The sequence below is a fragment of the Galleria mellonella genome, unplaced genomic scaffold (genome assembly GCF_026898425.1).
Source record: "Galleria mellonella isolate WM207_F2 unplaced genomic scaffold, CSIRO_AGI_GalMel_v1 utg962, whole genome shotgun sequence".
Taxonomy (NCBI): Eukaryota; Metazoa; Arthropoda; class Insecta; order Lepidoptera; family Pyralidae; genus Galleria; species Galleria mellonella.
The window spans coordinates 1,360,020-1,376,221 of NW_026442180.1; the positions used below are offsets into that span (position 1 = coordinate 1,360,020).

The 16,202-nt window shown below is 32.9% G+C and overlaps 2 protein-coding genes across 4 annotated transcripts; one reads left to right on the top strand and one right to left on the bottom strand.

The window, feature by feature from the left end:
• Positions 1-215: 215 nt before the first annotated feature.
• LOC113522561 (uncharacterized) lies at positions 216-3,847 on the bottom strand. Of its 2 annotated transcripts, none has more exons than XM_026908288.3 (3): positions 3,686-3,847; positions 2,849-2,936; positions 216-2,011 (listed from the first exon to the last, which is right to left on the bottom strand). In XM_026908288.3, the coding sequence occupies exons 2-3, from the start codon at positions 2,909-2,911 to the stop codon at positions 1,076-1,078; spliced, it is 999 nt and encodes a 332-aa protein (XP_026764089.2). In that variant the 5' UTR covers positions 2,912-2,936; positions 3,686-3,847; the 3' UTR covers positions 216-1,075. The 2 variants fall into 2 exon arrangements, with proteins under 2 accessions (XP_026764089.2, XP_026764088.2); XM_026908287.3 differs by lacking the exon at positions 3,686-3,847 and adding an exon at positions 3,277-3,639.
• A 980-nt stretch (positions 3,848-4,827) lies between these two features.
• Positions 4,828-15,129, top strand: LOC113522436 (casein kinase II subunit beta). 2 transcript variants are annotated; one of them, XM_026908112.3, is made up of 9 exons: positions 4,942-4,964; positions 5,060-5,102; positions 5,207-5,282; positions 5,350-5,452; positions 7,969-8,068; positions 8,805-8,896; positions 10,290-10,479; positions 11,101-11,198; positions 14,745-15,129. In XM_026908112.3, exons 3-9 carry the CDS (start codon positions 5,211-5,213, stop codon positions 14,774-14,776), a joined length of 687 nt encoding a protein of 228 aa, XP_026763913.1. In that variant the 5' UTR covers positions 4,942-4,964; positions 5,060-5,102; positions 5,207-5,210; the 3' UTR covers positions 14,777-15,129. The 2 variants fall into 2 exon arrangements, with proteins under 2 accessions (XP_026763912.1, XP_026763913.1); XM_026908111.3 differs by lacking the exon at positions 5,060-5,102 and having other exon boundaries at positions 4,828-4,964.
• The last annotated feature ends 1,073 nt before the right edge of the window (positions 15,130-16,202 follow it).

A 16,202-nucleotide genomic window follows, 5' to 3' on the forward strand; every position in this document is an offset into this window, starting at 1 on the left:
GGTAATTCAAACAAGACATCAGTGACGATGTAACGATATTCACGATGGTTTCGGGGGGGGGGGGGATCACATGGTGGTCGACCTAATATTTATTATATTGCTAGCAATGGGATAAACAATCCATTTAGTTTATTTTCATTTATAACTCATATCTTCTGTTTAGGAGTTTGGGCGTAAGGGTAATGAGATATAAGGCTCTAACAAGGAAAATGATATGATTTGAACAGATTTATTGTAAGCATCTTATAGTGGACGCAGCCACAAACATATCTACATATATACAATTTTATAGTAAATTCCTTATTGTTCTAATGAGACTATAACACAAGCATTTATTAGATAGATAGATACATTTTTTATCTGCATTACTTACAGTACACAAATCATAACAGACTTAGATATACACAAAAAACTAAATAAAAGAATATATATATAAAAATACATAAAAGAATAACAATATTTCTTCCCTTTCGTGCGTACGCTGTAGCAACACTATTCTTACATACATATCTAACTTTGTACATATTCATAGTTTGCCTCACAAATTAGAGACTGCATTTGACTTGTGCACATTGGCCGGTTTGGAACTTAGGGTGAACTTCCCTCGCATATAGTGGGGTTGATTCTTCGGCGCTATTTCTCTACCCCTTAACCTATTATTTTAATTTGATCATTGAGAAATAAATAAATTAATAAAAAAAAAATATCATTTCATAAAATCACTGTGTTATGGACTACTGTAAGTTAAATTTATAATAATTTTGACTTAAATCTATTAGCAATTTAATCTCTGAATTTTTTATTTTAGAAAGAGATTTTGAGAAAGTGCCTCAAAATCAACCCCCTCATTATACATGCAGTATTTATACAAAAATAATTACCAAGTATCCTTATGTTCACAGTACCTATTAAAATGTTAAGTATTTAGATATCATTACAGTAAATTGCTCATTATAGGGGGTAGGTACCCCATTCATATATAAAAAAACAAGTAACTGAATGATTACCCTAACTTTATATATCATTGTTATAATACATTTTTATACAAACTATATGATGTTATGATAAATATTAATTATTTAACAAACTGTTGGCATAATTGTTTGGCTAAATCAACATCAGTAAGAGATTTCCAGCCTTCTGTGGCCATCACTTGTGGATTTTTTTGAATGAAGGCACACACTTTGAACCAAAGTGTCTCCAAATTATATTTCTTTGCTAACTGTGCTATTTTGATAGCATTATCCAAATTAATCTGAGTTTCAAATACATACTGGGTTAGTAAGAACAAATTTTCCATTTTCAATTTGTCAGCAACATCTTGTAATTGAATGCAATCTCTCTCTTTTATACTTCTTATAGTTCCCTTGTACAAGAATTCTAAGAATAGCTCCATAGTTTCGTCGGAGAGGTCCAATGAAGCAGAAGTCTTCCCTGATTCTATTATTGCCCTAAGAACAGGACTGTGCGCCCCCACAACGATTTTATGTGTTGGAAACTTTTTCTTACTTACAGATTCTAATATAAAATCAGTTTCCTCTTGTTTCAGTATGACTTCGCTCAAATTCTGTTGAAGTTTCATTTTCTTAATAATCTCACTGTCTATTAGCTGATTTGTCTGGTTATCAATAGACACAGATATATAAAGATTTTGATCACCCAACAATTGTAAGTCTTCCTCTCTCAGGAGGAATGTTTTTAAGTGATAATGTTCGTTAGGACGTAAACTTTTCAGTATTTGTTTTTGTGTGACGCCATTTAAATTAACAGCAATTGTTACATTCCCAATTTTTCTGTGGCACACAAAAAGATTTAATAAATAGTTCTGCTCTGAGAATGGGAAGGCTGTTAAGTAAAACCAAAGATCAGATTCAGAGTTTGTATATGTTCCCCCTATGTCATAATATTTTTTGACTGACTGTTTTATTTTGTATACAGGATCATATATACATAGTTTTCTTGCATCCTTAGACTGACACTTGTGTAACACTGACACTATTCCATAGCCAGACTGAAAAAAAAAAAATTAAAAAATAAATTTATTACTTCATTCATCTAATTATATATTTATGTAATATACATATAATTAAGGGAAACAGGTGTGACAGATATGTATGTATGTAAACAATTATTCCTTACAATATTATAAATGTGACAGCAAATGAAATTTGGTATACACATGCTATTGAAATGGAGAATGATATAGAGAACTTTTTATTGTGGTCAGTAAATATATCTGTCATGCAAAAAAAGTGAGTATTACATAAATACCACTATCCTACCACTTCTTCACATATCATATAATTAAGAACAGAGTTTACAGTTTAGGTTCCAGACAAATGACACACAAAAAAAATTTTTTTTTTTGTAAATATGTGATGGACACATGAAAATCTGCCAAGATATAAACAATACAATAGGATAGTTTGGTGAAAATTAGTTTATCTAATTAAACATAGTTAATCTTTTTTTCACATTACTAGATACTAGACAATCCTAGCAAGTCATTTAACAGGAATAAGTAACAAAAATATTTGTATATTAATCAATTTATACATTATTGTTATTTTTTAGTTTAATATTAAATAACTAATTCAGATAAAATAAAACATGCTGAGATCATTTAATAAATATGTCAGTTATAAATAAACAGATTATACATGTAAACAGACAAATATTATGGCATGCGCTAATAAAATACTCAATGACAATTAATTTTTATCTTTTTATTTAATAAGAATGAAGTTGCCCGTATCTTGGGTATGCTGTCTCAGTATGGTGCATTGGGTGACTATTAGTGTATTCTTACAAATAGTATGAAACTAAATAAAGTTAGAAAAGAAGTTACCAGGTCTGCATTCTTGTCTGTGCCACTTGAGAACAAAGCTTCTGGTTCATTAGTGGAAACCATGACTAGAAATGTCACAATTACACCACTGAAATAAAATAGAAGCTTTATTGAAACATATAAGACTGAATGTTTTACAGAATAAGATGTTATTTTACAAATGTTCATATAAGCAGTTACTTGATTAGAATTTTATTAAATTCTACTACCATTAGTATGTGTGACTGCCAACAATCAAATATCATCATCATTATTACCAGAAATTTTAAAACTTTCCATATTAGCTATCTTTGGTTATCATTTCATTCAAGCATGTTTTGCAAAACAAGTTTCATTTCTAAATATGGAATCTTCAGGCACATTATTAGATTGCTACTCAGAGCCTAAAGTTCATTTCACATTTTGGATTTCAATAATTAAATACTTACTTAAGATCATAAGTACACAAAAAACTTTAGTATAAATGACTGAAGTTTTTGCAAACAAGATATTAAATTTAATAACTGTCAGATTTTTTTATAATACATATTTAATAGATTAAAATTTGTCCAATACAAACTCTTAATATGTATAATTACAGATTCTACATCCTGTTCTGCATGCAATTTAGAAATTAATCACTGATATGAAATTGACTGATGATTCATATCCATAAAAACTTTTGTATCAAATAATGTAATTTAGATACAATAATAAATATAAGCATGGTCAGTGAGCGCCCGCCGCGGTTCGCACCTCTTATTTAAGTTAAATATTGCAGATAAATTTATTAAAGAAAATACTTCAGTACACAGAATAAAAGTTTAGGATAATTAAAAAAGGTACTTTACTACTTACACACAACAATAAAATTAATCTTTTTTACTAATTAGTTGTAACTAATAAGAATAAGATGACAGATTACAAAAAATTAAAATAAATAAAATAGAGATACAGTAGAAAACAGTTCAAAAGATAAACAAAATTTCATTTACTTCCTTAAAATTATTGACAGTCAGATTTTTTAAATATTTGTTGTTTCACAGACATTATTACTCAAGTAGTGAATATCCGTTTTTGCCGCCTCTGCTGAGCGATTTTAGAACTAAAATTATCCTTATGATAAATATGTATTATAAAAATATTTAAGCAAAAATAAGATTACGAATTGTCCAAGAGAAAATTAGACAGAATTTTATTTAAATATAGAATGGCATATAAGTAACAGGCAATAACAAAAGGTAACCATACTTTCATCTATATTGGTATACTACAAAATCTAACATCTTTTCTTGAAGCTCATAGTTCTTTTCCAGGATCTATATCTGTAAAATCTGTTGGCATAGCATCGCCAATCTTGGCTTATACAAAGCTTTCACCACCATAATCAGCACCGCTGTAACAGATAGATAGATAGATGCTCTTTATTGTTTCCTCCAAAAGATTACGATAGTAAACTTATTATAAATATAAATAATTAAAAGAAATAATCACAATAAAAAACATTGGGTGACCTTATCGCTAAGAGCAATCTCTTCCAGGGAACCTTTGGATGGAGAGGAGTAATTGTAAACAATTTGGTGGGAGGCACGATGAAAAATAACAGGTCAATCTTTCTTTGTATCTTTTCTGTAAGTAATGCAGTAATTCGTAATAATTAACCAGTAATTGCATTTCTTCGACTTATCCCTGACAGCTAACTTCTTTAGATTTGCGTTTACCTCCGGTAAGCATGAGAGATTCTTCTACGAGACCATGACCTTTTAGAACTAGTTTTATTTGAAATTTCCATTTCCATGACACCTTAGTCCTTAGGAATAGCAAAACAGGGAGCACTGTTATTTCTATGTATTGTTCATGTATATATATTATCACTTTCCATTAGGTCATTCTGCGTTACAAAAAAATTACTTCTTGCAAATTGGTTTGGTTAAATATTTTTTATTTTTTATGTAATCGTAATCGGTGCTTAACCGTCTATACCTTCCTTTAGCGTTAGCTATAGGGACGTCATAGATTTAGAATAGAGAGACACGCTTCATAACTGTCAAAAAGTTTTCTTTCTCTTTCACACACCGCAAGTGAGTGAATACCACCCGTCCGTTCCTTCAAGCGTGGCTAATCAAGGCACGAAAAGGTGAGGTTTGTCGTGATATTACTATTAAAACTCTTCAAAAAGAAAGTTTCATATCATATTGAAATTTAAAATATTTTCCTCTATCAAAATTACAGTGTTCGCTTATAAAATATTATCGAATTACAACTGAAAACCTTGGTATGTGTTCATTTCATTACAGCTTGCATTCAAAAGCATTCGGTATTATTACGTCTAATGTGTATCACACCTAGAATTTTCGATAACAAATTTCATTGTTTTAGAAAAATGAGCAGCTCGGAGGAGGTGTCTTGGATTTCTTGGTTCTGCGGACTACGCGGGAACGAATATTTCTGTGAGGTGAGTTTAGTAATTTGATGAGTTGATGCACTTTGTGGAAATAATGATACTAATGATTTACTTTCAGGTTGATGAAGACTACATTAATGACAAGTTTAACCTGACTGGGCTCAATGAACAAGTTCCGCATTATAGGCAAGCCTTGGATATGATTTTAGATTTGGAGCCAGGTGAGTTAGTAAATTGTTATTGTTTTTTTATGCTACATGTATTAATAATTTTCTGTACATGTGTAAGTAATAATAAAATAACTGCTAACCCTCCATTTCTTCTTAACTACATGTCTCAAAGCCTACTGTTTATCCACACAAATTAAAATAATCTTTCATAAATGTATTTTAATATTTATAAAACTCATGTCTACATGGATTATATATACATTATGTATGTTTGCTGGTAACACAATGTGATCACTGATAATTTTAATGGAAAATAGATAAAAATGTTTATTTTACATTAACAATATTGGGATATTAATTTGAAAAATTTAACCCTTGGTCCAAGATCACTATTCACAGCTCTCGAATTAAACTTGTTTACTGTTTTTATTGATATTTCTGTTGACAACTTGGTCTTTTTATTATTATATCAGTCATTAATTGTCCATTGCTGTACATAGGCCTCCCACATAAGGGGGGGGGGGGGGATTGCTGGTTGGACAACTTGATCTTACATAAATTTATATACATATACAGATATTATTACATATTTTGTAAAAAAATTAGATATTTATAATATTAATATGTTCTAATTATATTGCGAAATAAAATGTGCTGTGTAGCTTGAATCAGTTTATGTCATGTTGAAACATGTTCTACCTACATTAGTACACTTTATTATTTAACAAAGTATAAGAGTACCCACATTAATATATATGACAAATATAATGATCTTTAAACTTAAGTACTTAACATATAGATGTCAATATTTGTAAAAATATTAAATTGTTTGTTACCGAGTACGAGTAGAGTTTGTTTGAGTAACAGATTTAAATAGAATTTGTTACACAGATGGACCATTTTTACACCACATACACCACAGGATACTTTATTTCAATCATACAGGCAAATATGTGAGATGCAGCTGGTAGGTTCTAAATATGATAATGAAGGGGGTAAAAGGGATTGTTAGCAATGGAGTTTGACAGCCCCATCGTTAGCAATATGTCCTATTAGGTCGACCTCCATGTGGTTCCCCCTGGAAACCATCGTGAACAATTCTTGTTGAATTCGTCACGATGGGCTAACTGGCCTGCTTCATCCTCATCTATCATTCTTCACTGGTGCCCTGCCGGTGTATACCGATACCGGGTTACCATTCCATTATCACCCATTAAAAAAAAATATGATAATAAAGACTGACATTGTTCCAAGATATATATTCTTTATTGTACTAAAACATACAGTAACAACAAGAAGTTAATAACAATGTTTGTAAAGGCGAACTTATCTCTAAAAGAGATAGTTACATACATAATTATATGTAATTCATATAATGAGAGGGAGACTGTACAAAAGTCGTTTGCTTGGCTACCTCTGTCACATTCGTGTTTCAACTGTAAAGCAGTTGTATTTGCATGGCTGTGTTTCGATTTGAAGGACGTGATACGCCATAGTGTGAATTTACAGGGTACAGAGGAATAACATCCGACTCCTCAGGAGTGACAATGCATGGGGGGGTACCATGGGCGAAACAATGTACTCTGTTATATCCATGGTACTGCTCATGTCTATAGGCGACGGTTACCACTTTCCATCAGGTGAGCCGTCAGCTTGTTTGCCACTCTAAGTTGTATAGAGAGAAAAAAAGACAGGTTAAAATTTTTGAGTTAGATTTAAAAGGAGCTTCATCGCCTTTATATTTTTCCGTGTTTGTTAGGGCATTGTTTCTCAACCATTTTTATGTCACAATCTATGAAAAAGCCTAAAAGTTCAGTAAAGTCTTGCGATCTCGTCAATATAAAATTATAATCAGGTGCTAATTGAGTCACTCATAGTTACTATTACATAACAAATTCCAGCCTAATTGATTCATTAGTTTTCAAGTTATTAACAAGTAAACGAGTCGATCAGAAAGAAATAAAGTACTATGAAAAAAATTTAACACACCATCATAAAGTTCTCCACTGTTTTTCAAAAAATATTAGCTATTTATGAGGACTCTGCTCCTAAAAAACTATGATTTTTAAATGGCATGGTCTGTTCAGGCGAGGGAGAGAGCCAATTTCTCAATACAACTCAATTTGGACGGTCTTTTAAATAAGATGCTGCTTTCAGCATTAGTTAAGAGTATCAGAAACAACTATTTTAGATGTTGTATATCAACATATTGGCATGAGCAAACTGTGCTCAATACATATTTTTTACAGAACCACATCGGAAAATTCACAGATAAACTATGTAATAAATTTTGGATGTGTTATTTTGTAATTAACTATGAAATGCAAATCTATTAATTTGCATTATTTTGTAATTCTTACAATAATATTTTTAAACATGTTCTCCTTCAACATTACAGTCATAAATAAGGATGAATTTATTAACTGACTAAGTAACCATTGTTGTCTCTCTTTGACATATATTTTTTTAAATAAATAATCTTTTATTTTAGACAGTGAAGTCTATATTGTGTTAGTTCTATCTTACTTAACACTGTTTAAATGATAAATTTTCATTGTTTTGTCTAGATGATGACCTGGATGATAATCCAAATCAGTCGGACCTAGTGGAGCAAGCCTCGGAAATACTTTATGGGCTGATACATGCACGCTATATATTAACGAACCGGTAAGATGAACTATATTATATAAATATACAAATAATTTCTAAACCAACGTATAGGATGCTTTTTAATTTACATAGGAAAATCGAATCCACTAGATTAATGACTAGTTAAACTCCCTCCTACTTGCTGTGCCCAACAGGGTCCAAAATTGAAACCTTATGTAATAATTATGTATTATGTATTAATAAATTATTATGGAATGCAATAAATAAATAAATAAGACTAGATTAAGTCTAGTGACGTGATTTTTATCGAACATTTTATTTAATAGTGGTCAATAAAGAATAAATGAAATCTATTGTTACCCTGATGTTTACAGGGTACTTAGTACTTATAAAGATTATTGACTACTGACTATTATTTTTATTACCTTAGAATGAAAATTAATAGTGTCTTTGGATTATTATAGAGCAACCTTTCCCAAAATGGGCGCTAACGCCCCCTTGTGGGCGCTGCAGGCCTAAAGGGGGCGGCAAGAGACCCAGAAAAAAATGGGGGTGTTGTGTAGAGGCTTAGAGGGTAATTTGTTGTTCTTGAAGTAATAGTGGTTTTTAAGTAAGTGAAAAAAAGGGGGTGCTCAAAAATTATTTATTCTCAAAGTGAGCAGTAGACAAAATAAGTTTGGGAACCCCTGCTATAGAGCATGGAGATACATGAAATTATAATTTTCTATTTAGTTACATAATCATAATGCTTTATTTGAAAACTCACCAAGTAACCTATAATTTTATCTTACAGAGGTATCGGTCAAATGTTAGAAAAATTCCAATCTGGCGACTTTGGACATTGCCCACGTGTTTACTGCGAGTGTCAAACAATGCTTCCACTTGGTGAGTGATATGCTTAATTAAAAAAGAAAATGTTATGCATAACAGGGTATGGACATGTTTCTAGAGGGAGCCTTAGTATAAAAGTTACTTGCTTTGGTACCTTGTCCTATTCGTGTTTCTATCGTGAAACACTGCATGGCTGTGTTTCAGTTTGTTAGAGTATTGAAATTACAGGGTACAGAGGTATAAAACCTTAGTCCTCAGGAATGGCAACACATGAAAGGAATCATGGGTGATACAGTATACACTGTTATGTCCATGGTACTGTTATATAGGTGACGGTTACTATTTTCCTTCGATTGGTCCTTTAACGTGTTTGCATTTCTAAATTACAAAAAAAAATGTTAAGAATGTTATTACTCCAATATAATTTGTTGTTTTCTCGGTGTGATTATTTCCTAAATATGATTGATTTATAATTGTCTGTATTGTGAACGGACACAATGTTGTAAATCACTATTATTAACATTCTATATGTAGCACTAAAAATTTAGCTAAACTAATATTATACTATGTAATGAGGGTTGGGCGCTGTTGTTTGATATACAGGTTTCATAACCTAGTTCAGACACAGATGTTTAAACTGATCCAAATGTACAAATGAATTTGTATCTACTTTTACTGTAATTTTCAGTGCTGAGTTAGTTACTATCATGGTTATGCAATAAAGTTATTATTATTATTATTATCTCACTGTATAAATTATGGAAAACGGTAAACTTAAATGGTCTGCCGTTACAGTAACCGTGATCGTAGTGATTTGTTGTGGATGCATTAGTTTGATTAAAACTAATTCCAATATTTTTATTGAAATGAGTAACTAAGAAGGAACAAGTAATTGTACATATACAAATTAATTTGTAAAGTTGGATTTTAGAAAGAGGGCTTTATTAACTCCATTATCCCCCCCCCCCCCCTGAACATGTGCCAAACGAATCTGTCGATAGATACGTTATCATTACGTATTTGAGACGAAACGAGACAGCAATACACAGCATTTCTTTCTCACTCAATAACATATCAATTGTTAAATTAATTTACAACTTTTCTCGGGGTCTGCATTTTATCAATACTCATGTGATCTTCTGTTTTTATTTATATTAAATATTCATTCTGCTATCATTTGAATAAGAGATGTGAGTCTTCAAAGCTGAAGTCAATTAATTCTTTTTCTAAACTTTGATGTGTTATATTTAGATATATGTACATTGTGTGTAGGCAAATTGGCAACTGTAATTAGTCTTTGGTGATGTTTTAAGAGGGACGCTGCTGCCCATCCCTCGACCATCCCTTAATCACTTTTTACGACACCCACGGAAAAGGACGGAATGGTCTATTCTATTTCTGAACTACGATTTATACATATTATATACTAATTATTATTATTCTGCAGGTCTATCTGACGTGCCTGGCGAGGCAATGGTGAAGTTGTACTGTCCGCGCTGCATGGAGGTGTACACCCCCAAGTCCTCGCGCCATCACCACACCGACGGCGCCTACTTCGGCACCGGGTTCCCTCATATGGTGTTCATGGTGCACCCGGAGTCGCGCCCCAAGCGCCCGGCCTCCCAATTTGTACCTAGGTGAGTCACATTTTCATTGTCCACATTTGATAAGAACTTTTCAATGCCACAAGGTACAGTTCTGACCCATTTAGATATATCAATAGCTTGCAACACATCTGAAGCTGTAACTGCATGTGGTCCTACATTAACTTCTATGTTTGCCGTTTCATCATTGATTACCAGTTCTTAAAACTCTGTGGATGGGCCGTTGCTACTTTTTTCATGACACTTAGAATGCTTAACAAGCTGATGGCCCACCTTATGGAAAGTAGTAACCGTACCCTATAGATATGAACAGCACTATTCTACTAAAAACTATAAACGTTTCTTTTAAGGATATACTGTAGTAGGTAGGTATATTTAGTATCAGCATTGCACCCGTGCAAAACCGGGGCGGGTCGCTAGTTCATTATAAAATCGATATTCCTCGTCGACTTTAAACAATTCATTGACGTCTCTCCAGCTATATTAAATTGACTATGTCATATCATGGTACATGGACATGGTAGTAGAAAATCAAAATTTTCTTCTTTTATAAAACTGTACTTCATAATTTGTTACAAAATTGATATCTTAGACTACCTTTGCCTAGAATAGAGTCGTGAGTATTTTAAAAGCGTAAAAACGCTCTTTGTCCAGGCTGTACGGCTTCAAGATCCACCCGCTCGCGTACCAGATCCAACAACAGGCCGCCGCGAACTTCAAGGCGCCGCTGCGGGGCCTCTCTTACAACAACGGTAAACGCTAGGCGCCAGGCCCGCGCCGCGCAACACACCAACACCGATACAGATAGCTCCTTGCTCACACGCGTGTACATAGTATGTCGCTAGCCGGCACGGGAATGGACATATTCTAAGGCTAAAGTTATAGAAATGTAAAATTAAGATTAAAGTATGTACGGTGCAAGTGAAACACACACTCTCTCTCTCTCTCTGATCTCTCACTCTTTAGAGATTTACGTGAAATAATAATATTTGATTTTATTCCATTTAATTTATTTAATAAAGAAGTACTACTTTGTCCTTGCCGATGCGGGTAATTATAAAGAAGAGGGAAGTTTAAAGAATGGCATTACAAAATCGCTTCTCTTATTGGCTAATTAAATACTTATATTTTTTTTTTTATTAAAACAGTACATAAACAGTCAAAAATAAGACTGAATTAATTGGTTATTGCATATTATTTCTTTTTATTTTACATTAAAAATTTCAATTGCTAAATTTGTTAAAAAGACATTCTGAGATTGCAATAAATAATCGAGCCAAGTATATTCCGCCTTTTAAATAATATTCTAGATGGCTAATGGAATTATTGTAAAGAAATAAATACACTTCGTACTATCGACTTACCGGCGAAGATTTTTGACAGTTTAAAACAGGAGTTGTATTACTAAATTATTAATAATGAGATATAGAACAAATATGATATGTAATTATATCGCTGCCTGCCCCTTCTCGTGCCGTGCTAATATCATATATTCATATTGCGAGCATCACTTAAAAAACCTTTTCACCGTCCACAGAATTTATTGGCGTATAATTTACCCTCAACAAAATTTAATTTTGATCATTTGAATTTTCAGAAACCACTGGTAAGTTTTCAGTATGCATGGAGGTTAAAAGGTTAACAACAAATATAGTGTTGGCTCATTCTCGCATTATGAAATTTTGTGTTCCTTCTCTCTCTAAATCTAACTTTCACGCTTGTAAAGTTTCCAACGATGTGCTCGTGGCAGTTGATGAAGACATTGGCGATGAAACTGTACCACGAGCATTGTGGGACATCACTGTAACTGTACGCTGTCGTCTTAAGTATAAACCTATTAACATGAAAAGACACACTTTTGTATCGTGGAAATAAGGCTAACAGCATGTTTTTATTCGGCGTATTGTTTTTATTGTAAAACTCGAGCCCTGAATCTAGTAAACGTAATGATATTGCCTAAATAAACATTGTATTGGTCGTATATTATATGTTACCCGTTACGATGAAGCTGCGTGCGCTTGTTACCGTTTATCTTACGATGACAGCTGTGTATGTGTGGGTCGGAGGATCTGTATCGATATAACACGATTCGTATATTTGTAAGTCACGTAAACGTTATGGTGTCACGGGCTATGGATGTACACACGTCCGAATCATACGTGGTATATTGTTTCGTTCGTCAGTAAATGTTGCTCTTTTACTCATTGCAATTTATAGACTATTCGAGATTTTTTTTTTTAATATTGAATTTAATATATTTAGTATAAGCTGCTTCTATATAGGTTTATTAACTATGTCCCCTCATACATTTCGATCAAATATAAATATTTACCTTCAAAGTATTGATAAGAGATAAGATATGCGAAAATAATATCTTCATACAAATTGATTGATAAAATCCATAGACCACGAAGGGCCAAAAGGCTTTGTAAGGGTATTTTTTTTTTAAAACAGTTTTGGATGTTTCCTTTGTATTTGATAGTGCTGCCGATCGGTACCAACTCTATCGATAGTAGATATAGATAGCCGCTGAGATGTTCCAGTTGATAATGTCGATACTATCGAAACAAACTGCTAAATATAGGCAAAAGTTCATTATTGATTATATTCATGTGGCTAATGTAATTACAATGCGATTAACATTTAGCATTTTACTAATTATGCAATCTATGTATATTTTCGCATCATCCATGATCCTATTGAGATCTATGTTGAAATGCTCCACGGAAAATACTCAATATCGACAACCTCTATCGTATCTTACTTCTCGCTCCAATTTCAAAATTCAGCTTAAGCATATACGCCGATTCCTAGTTCTTGCCTTCTCCCTCGATAAACCGATGTCCACAATTGTCGATGTTATTATATATTCTGAAACCGTCTATCGATAGTTCGGCTACACTATACAGCGCATACAGGATAATTTAAATTTCGAACGCAATTAAAAAGCACTTTATTTTTCTTAATTCTTGTACAGAATGTTTTTTTTTTTTTTTTATGTATCAAGGTATCACTGTATATAGCCATCAAACGCAGCTTGTACGAATATATTGAACAAATTAATTAATATAAGTAAAAGGGCAGCAAAGTTGTAAATCACATCATTTGTCCCACAGTAACAACATTTCACAGTAAATCAGCCAAATGTCATAGTAAGATCAGCCAGTTTGTTCCATGCAAATAGTAAGAGTGGATGGTATGTTTGTTAAATGAATTATGAATTATAAATTGTAGATTTGTTGGACACACTGGTTAGAAGTGATGTATTGTAGCTCTCATAAGTATGAAGTAGGCTCATGTAACTTTTTATTTTTATATTTGCTCTACTGCGTCGGTGTGCGTGCTCGCTCAGCGTATACCACGCGACATTATATACATTATCTCGTTTCTGTATCGGTACCACTAAAGTTAATAAACAATAATTGTGACAACTATTGGCCTTTTTTCTTGCTTATCCTGCATGCAACCGAGTTTCCTTTCGCTGAACGCCTAAAAATGGACTTGCGGCTACATCGGATTTGTGTGAGAAAAAAAAAAATATCATAATAATTCCTCACTTTGTCAAAATTAATGTTGTAAAATTTCACAAAACATTTGAGTCTTCAAGTAACATACATTAGTGGCTATATAAGCGCTATCCACACTTAAGCTAGTAATAATTTAGACTAGCTTACGATAAATAGACACGTAGACACGCTTCGAGGTACAATATAGATCACAGTCATACATATGCTTTCTCATCCAATTTTATAGTAAAGAGATACGAGCGTTTACGTCTAGTGTTCCAGTCGCATGATTTGTCTAAATCCAGCGGCGTTAGTGTGGCGACACGCCTACCGAAATTACGCGACGAAAGTTCGCCATGTTTACGCACATACTCTCACAGACGCTCTTTACTGTAATGACACACTATCGAATTACGCGGCTAAAAATGAAAAAAAAGAAGGTTGTTGTTGCGTAAATATGCCGAATTTCTGTCGCATAATTTCAGCAGAGTGCGTTACTCTAAAAAGCATTGGCGCGTAAACATGTCGAACTTAGATCGCGTAATTTCGACAAACGTGACAAGTGTACTCGACACTTAGACAAGTCATGTCACTTCGAAGAAAACAAAGCCACGTTGATTGTTCCTATGCTATTGTGGTGGCGCTTTTGTATATATTGTACATGAACGAGTCCATACACTCGCGTGTAGTGTGGATCGAGCTCGTATAGTAGCGTCCTAACGTTAGGCCGACGCTGGAACCGTCAAAGTTCGAACTAACATTTTAATGGAGGAAAATGTTTGTTTGCCGCAGAAACGAAGACTTCCAGTAACATTCCAAAATGATTATTTTCGTGTGGCGCGCGCAGTGGCCGCGGTCGGAGTGTGTCGGAGTGTGTCGGTGCGTGTCGGTGCGTGTCGGAGTGTGTCGGTGCGTGTCGGAGTGTGTCGGCGCGGGTCGGGCCGCGCCCCCGCCGCCCCGACACACCCCGCGACGCTAGCGACACTCGCGGACAAACGTTGACGGACCAGGCCGAGACCCGACACCGCTAATGCAAACTATACCCGACCTCCTGTAACTTTAACTAATATTATAAGATAATAATATTTATTATACCATTACACATTATTTAATGAAAACTGATTAATGAAAGTTATGTTTTAATGCAATAAAGTTTATTTTTACGTTTTCTGTACAATGCTTTTTATTTGGTTTTTTTGTTTCAATTTAAAAAGCAATTAGAGACCTCTTAACATAATGCGAATTTATTTATTGTTCTTTTAATTACAATGTAAGGTTAATCACAGACAGAAGGAAGGCAAAAGCATTGAATTAGTAGCTTCCAAACTAATAAACAATTATTCGATAACATTGGTACATTTTTACGAAGCTAAATACTTTTCCACTAACGTTATATTAAAATATGAAAAATAATAATTAAACTTATAAAATACATTTTATACTTTACCTACATTTTTATTAAAATAAAGGCAACAAATAGGATTTTTTTTTTCTTTCTTCTTTCGGGTTCTCAAGGTCGACTGGAAGAAATCTCGATATGGGATAAGTCCCTGCCTGTGTACATTTTTGTTATAACCTAATATCTGTACTATAAATGAATATAAATAAATAAAAATATTATTGAAAATTAATATTTATCTTGTTATATTGTAAGAAACTATCAACTGGTTTAATAGTAACAATTTAAATAAATACTATAGTTATATAACCACAAATTATCCAAACTTAACTTCTTAATGTAATTAATTAAAGTTTGCCTTCAAAATACTATTTTGAGCAATAGAACCGCCTTGTAGCACTTATACAAATTCACTTATAAATTAGGTAATTACATATGTATTTTTTATCATTAACAATATATTAATTATAATATAATTAACAATCGACATTAAAACAATCTCTCTTTGTCACACACACGCACACAAATGCAAAAATAGTGTATAAAAATATTTTTTTTAACATTTATTAGAATTCCATTTTTAAATTATAAAAAGTGATTCTCAGTTGTTTATGCTATGGAAGGCACTTCCAAACTTCAAAACCGTCATCCGGATTTATAGGACTTAAAAACTAAGACACTCTCGTACGAGTGGTAATAATAATAACTATTTATTAGATTAAGTCTAGGAACTATTTTAAATACACAATCCGGACTTAACGCGATGAAAAAAGTTTTACAGGTAAATAATACCTACATACTTGGACGTGACCACGACATGGTGCAATCCATGTCGAAACGTCGGCAAGAGC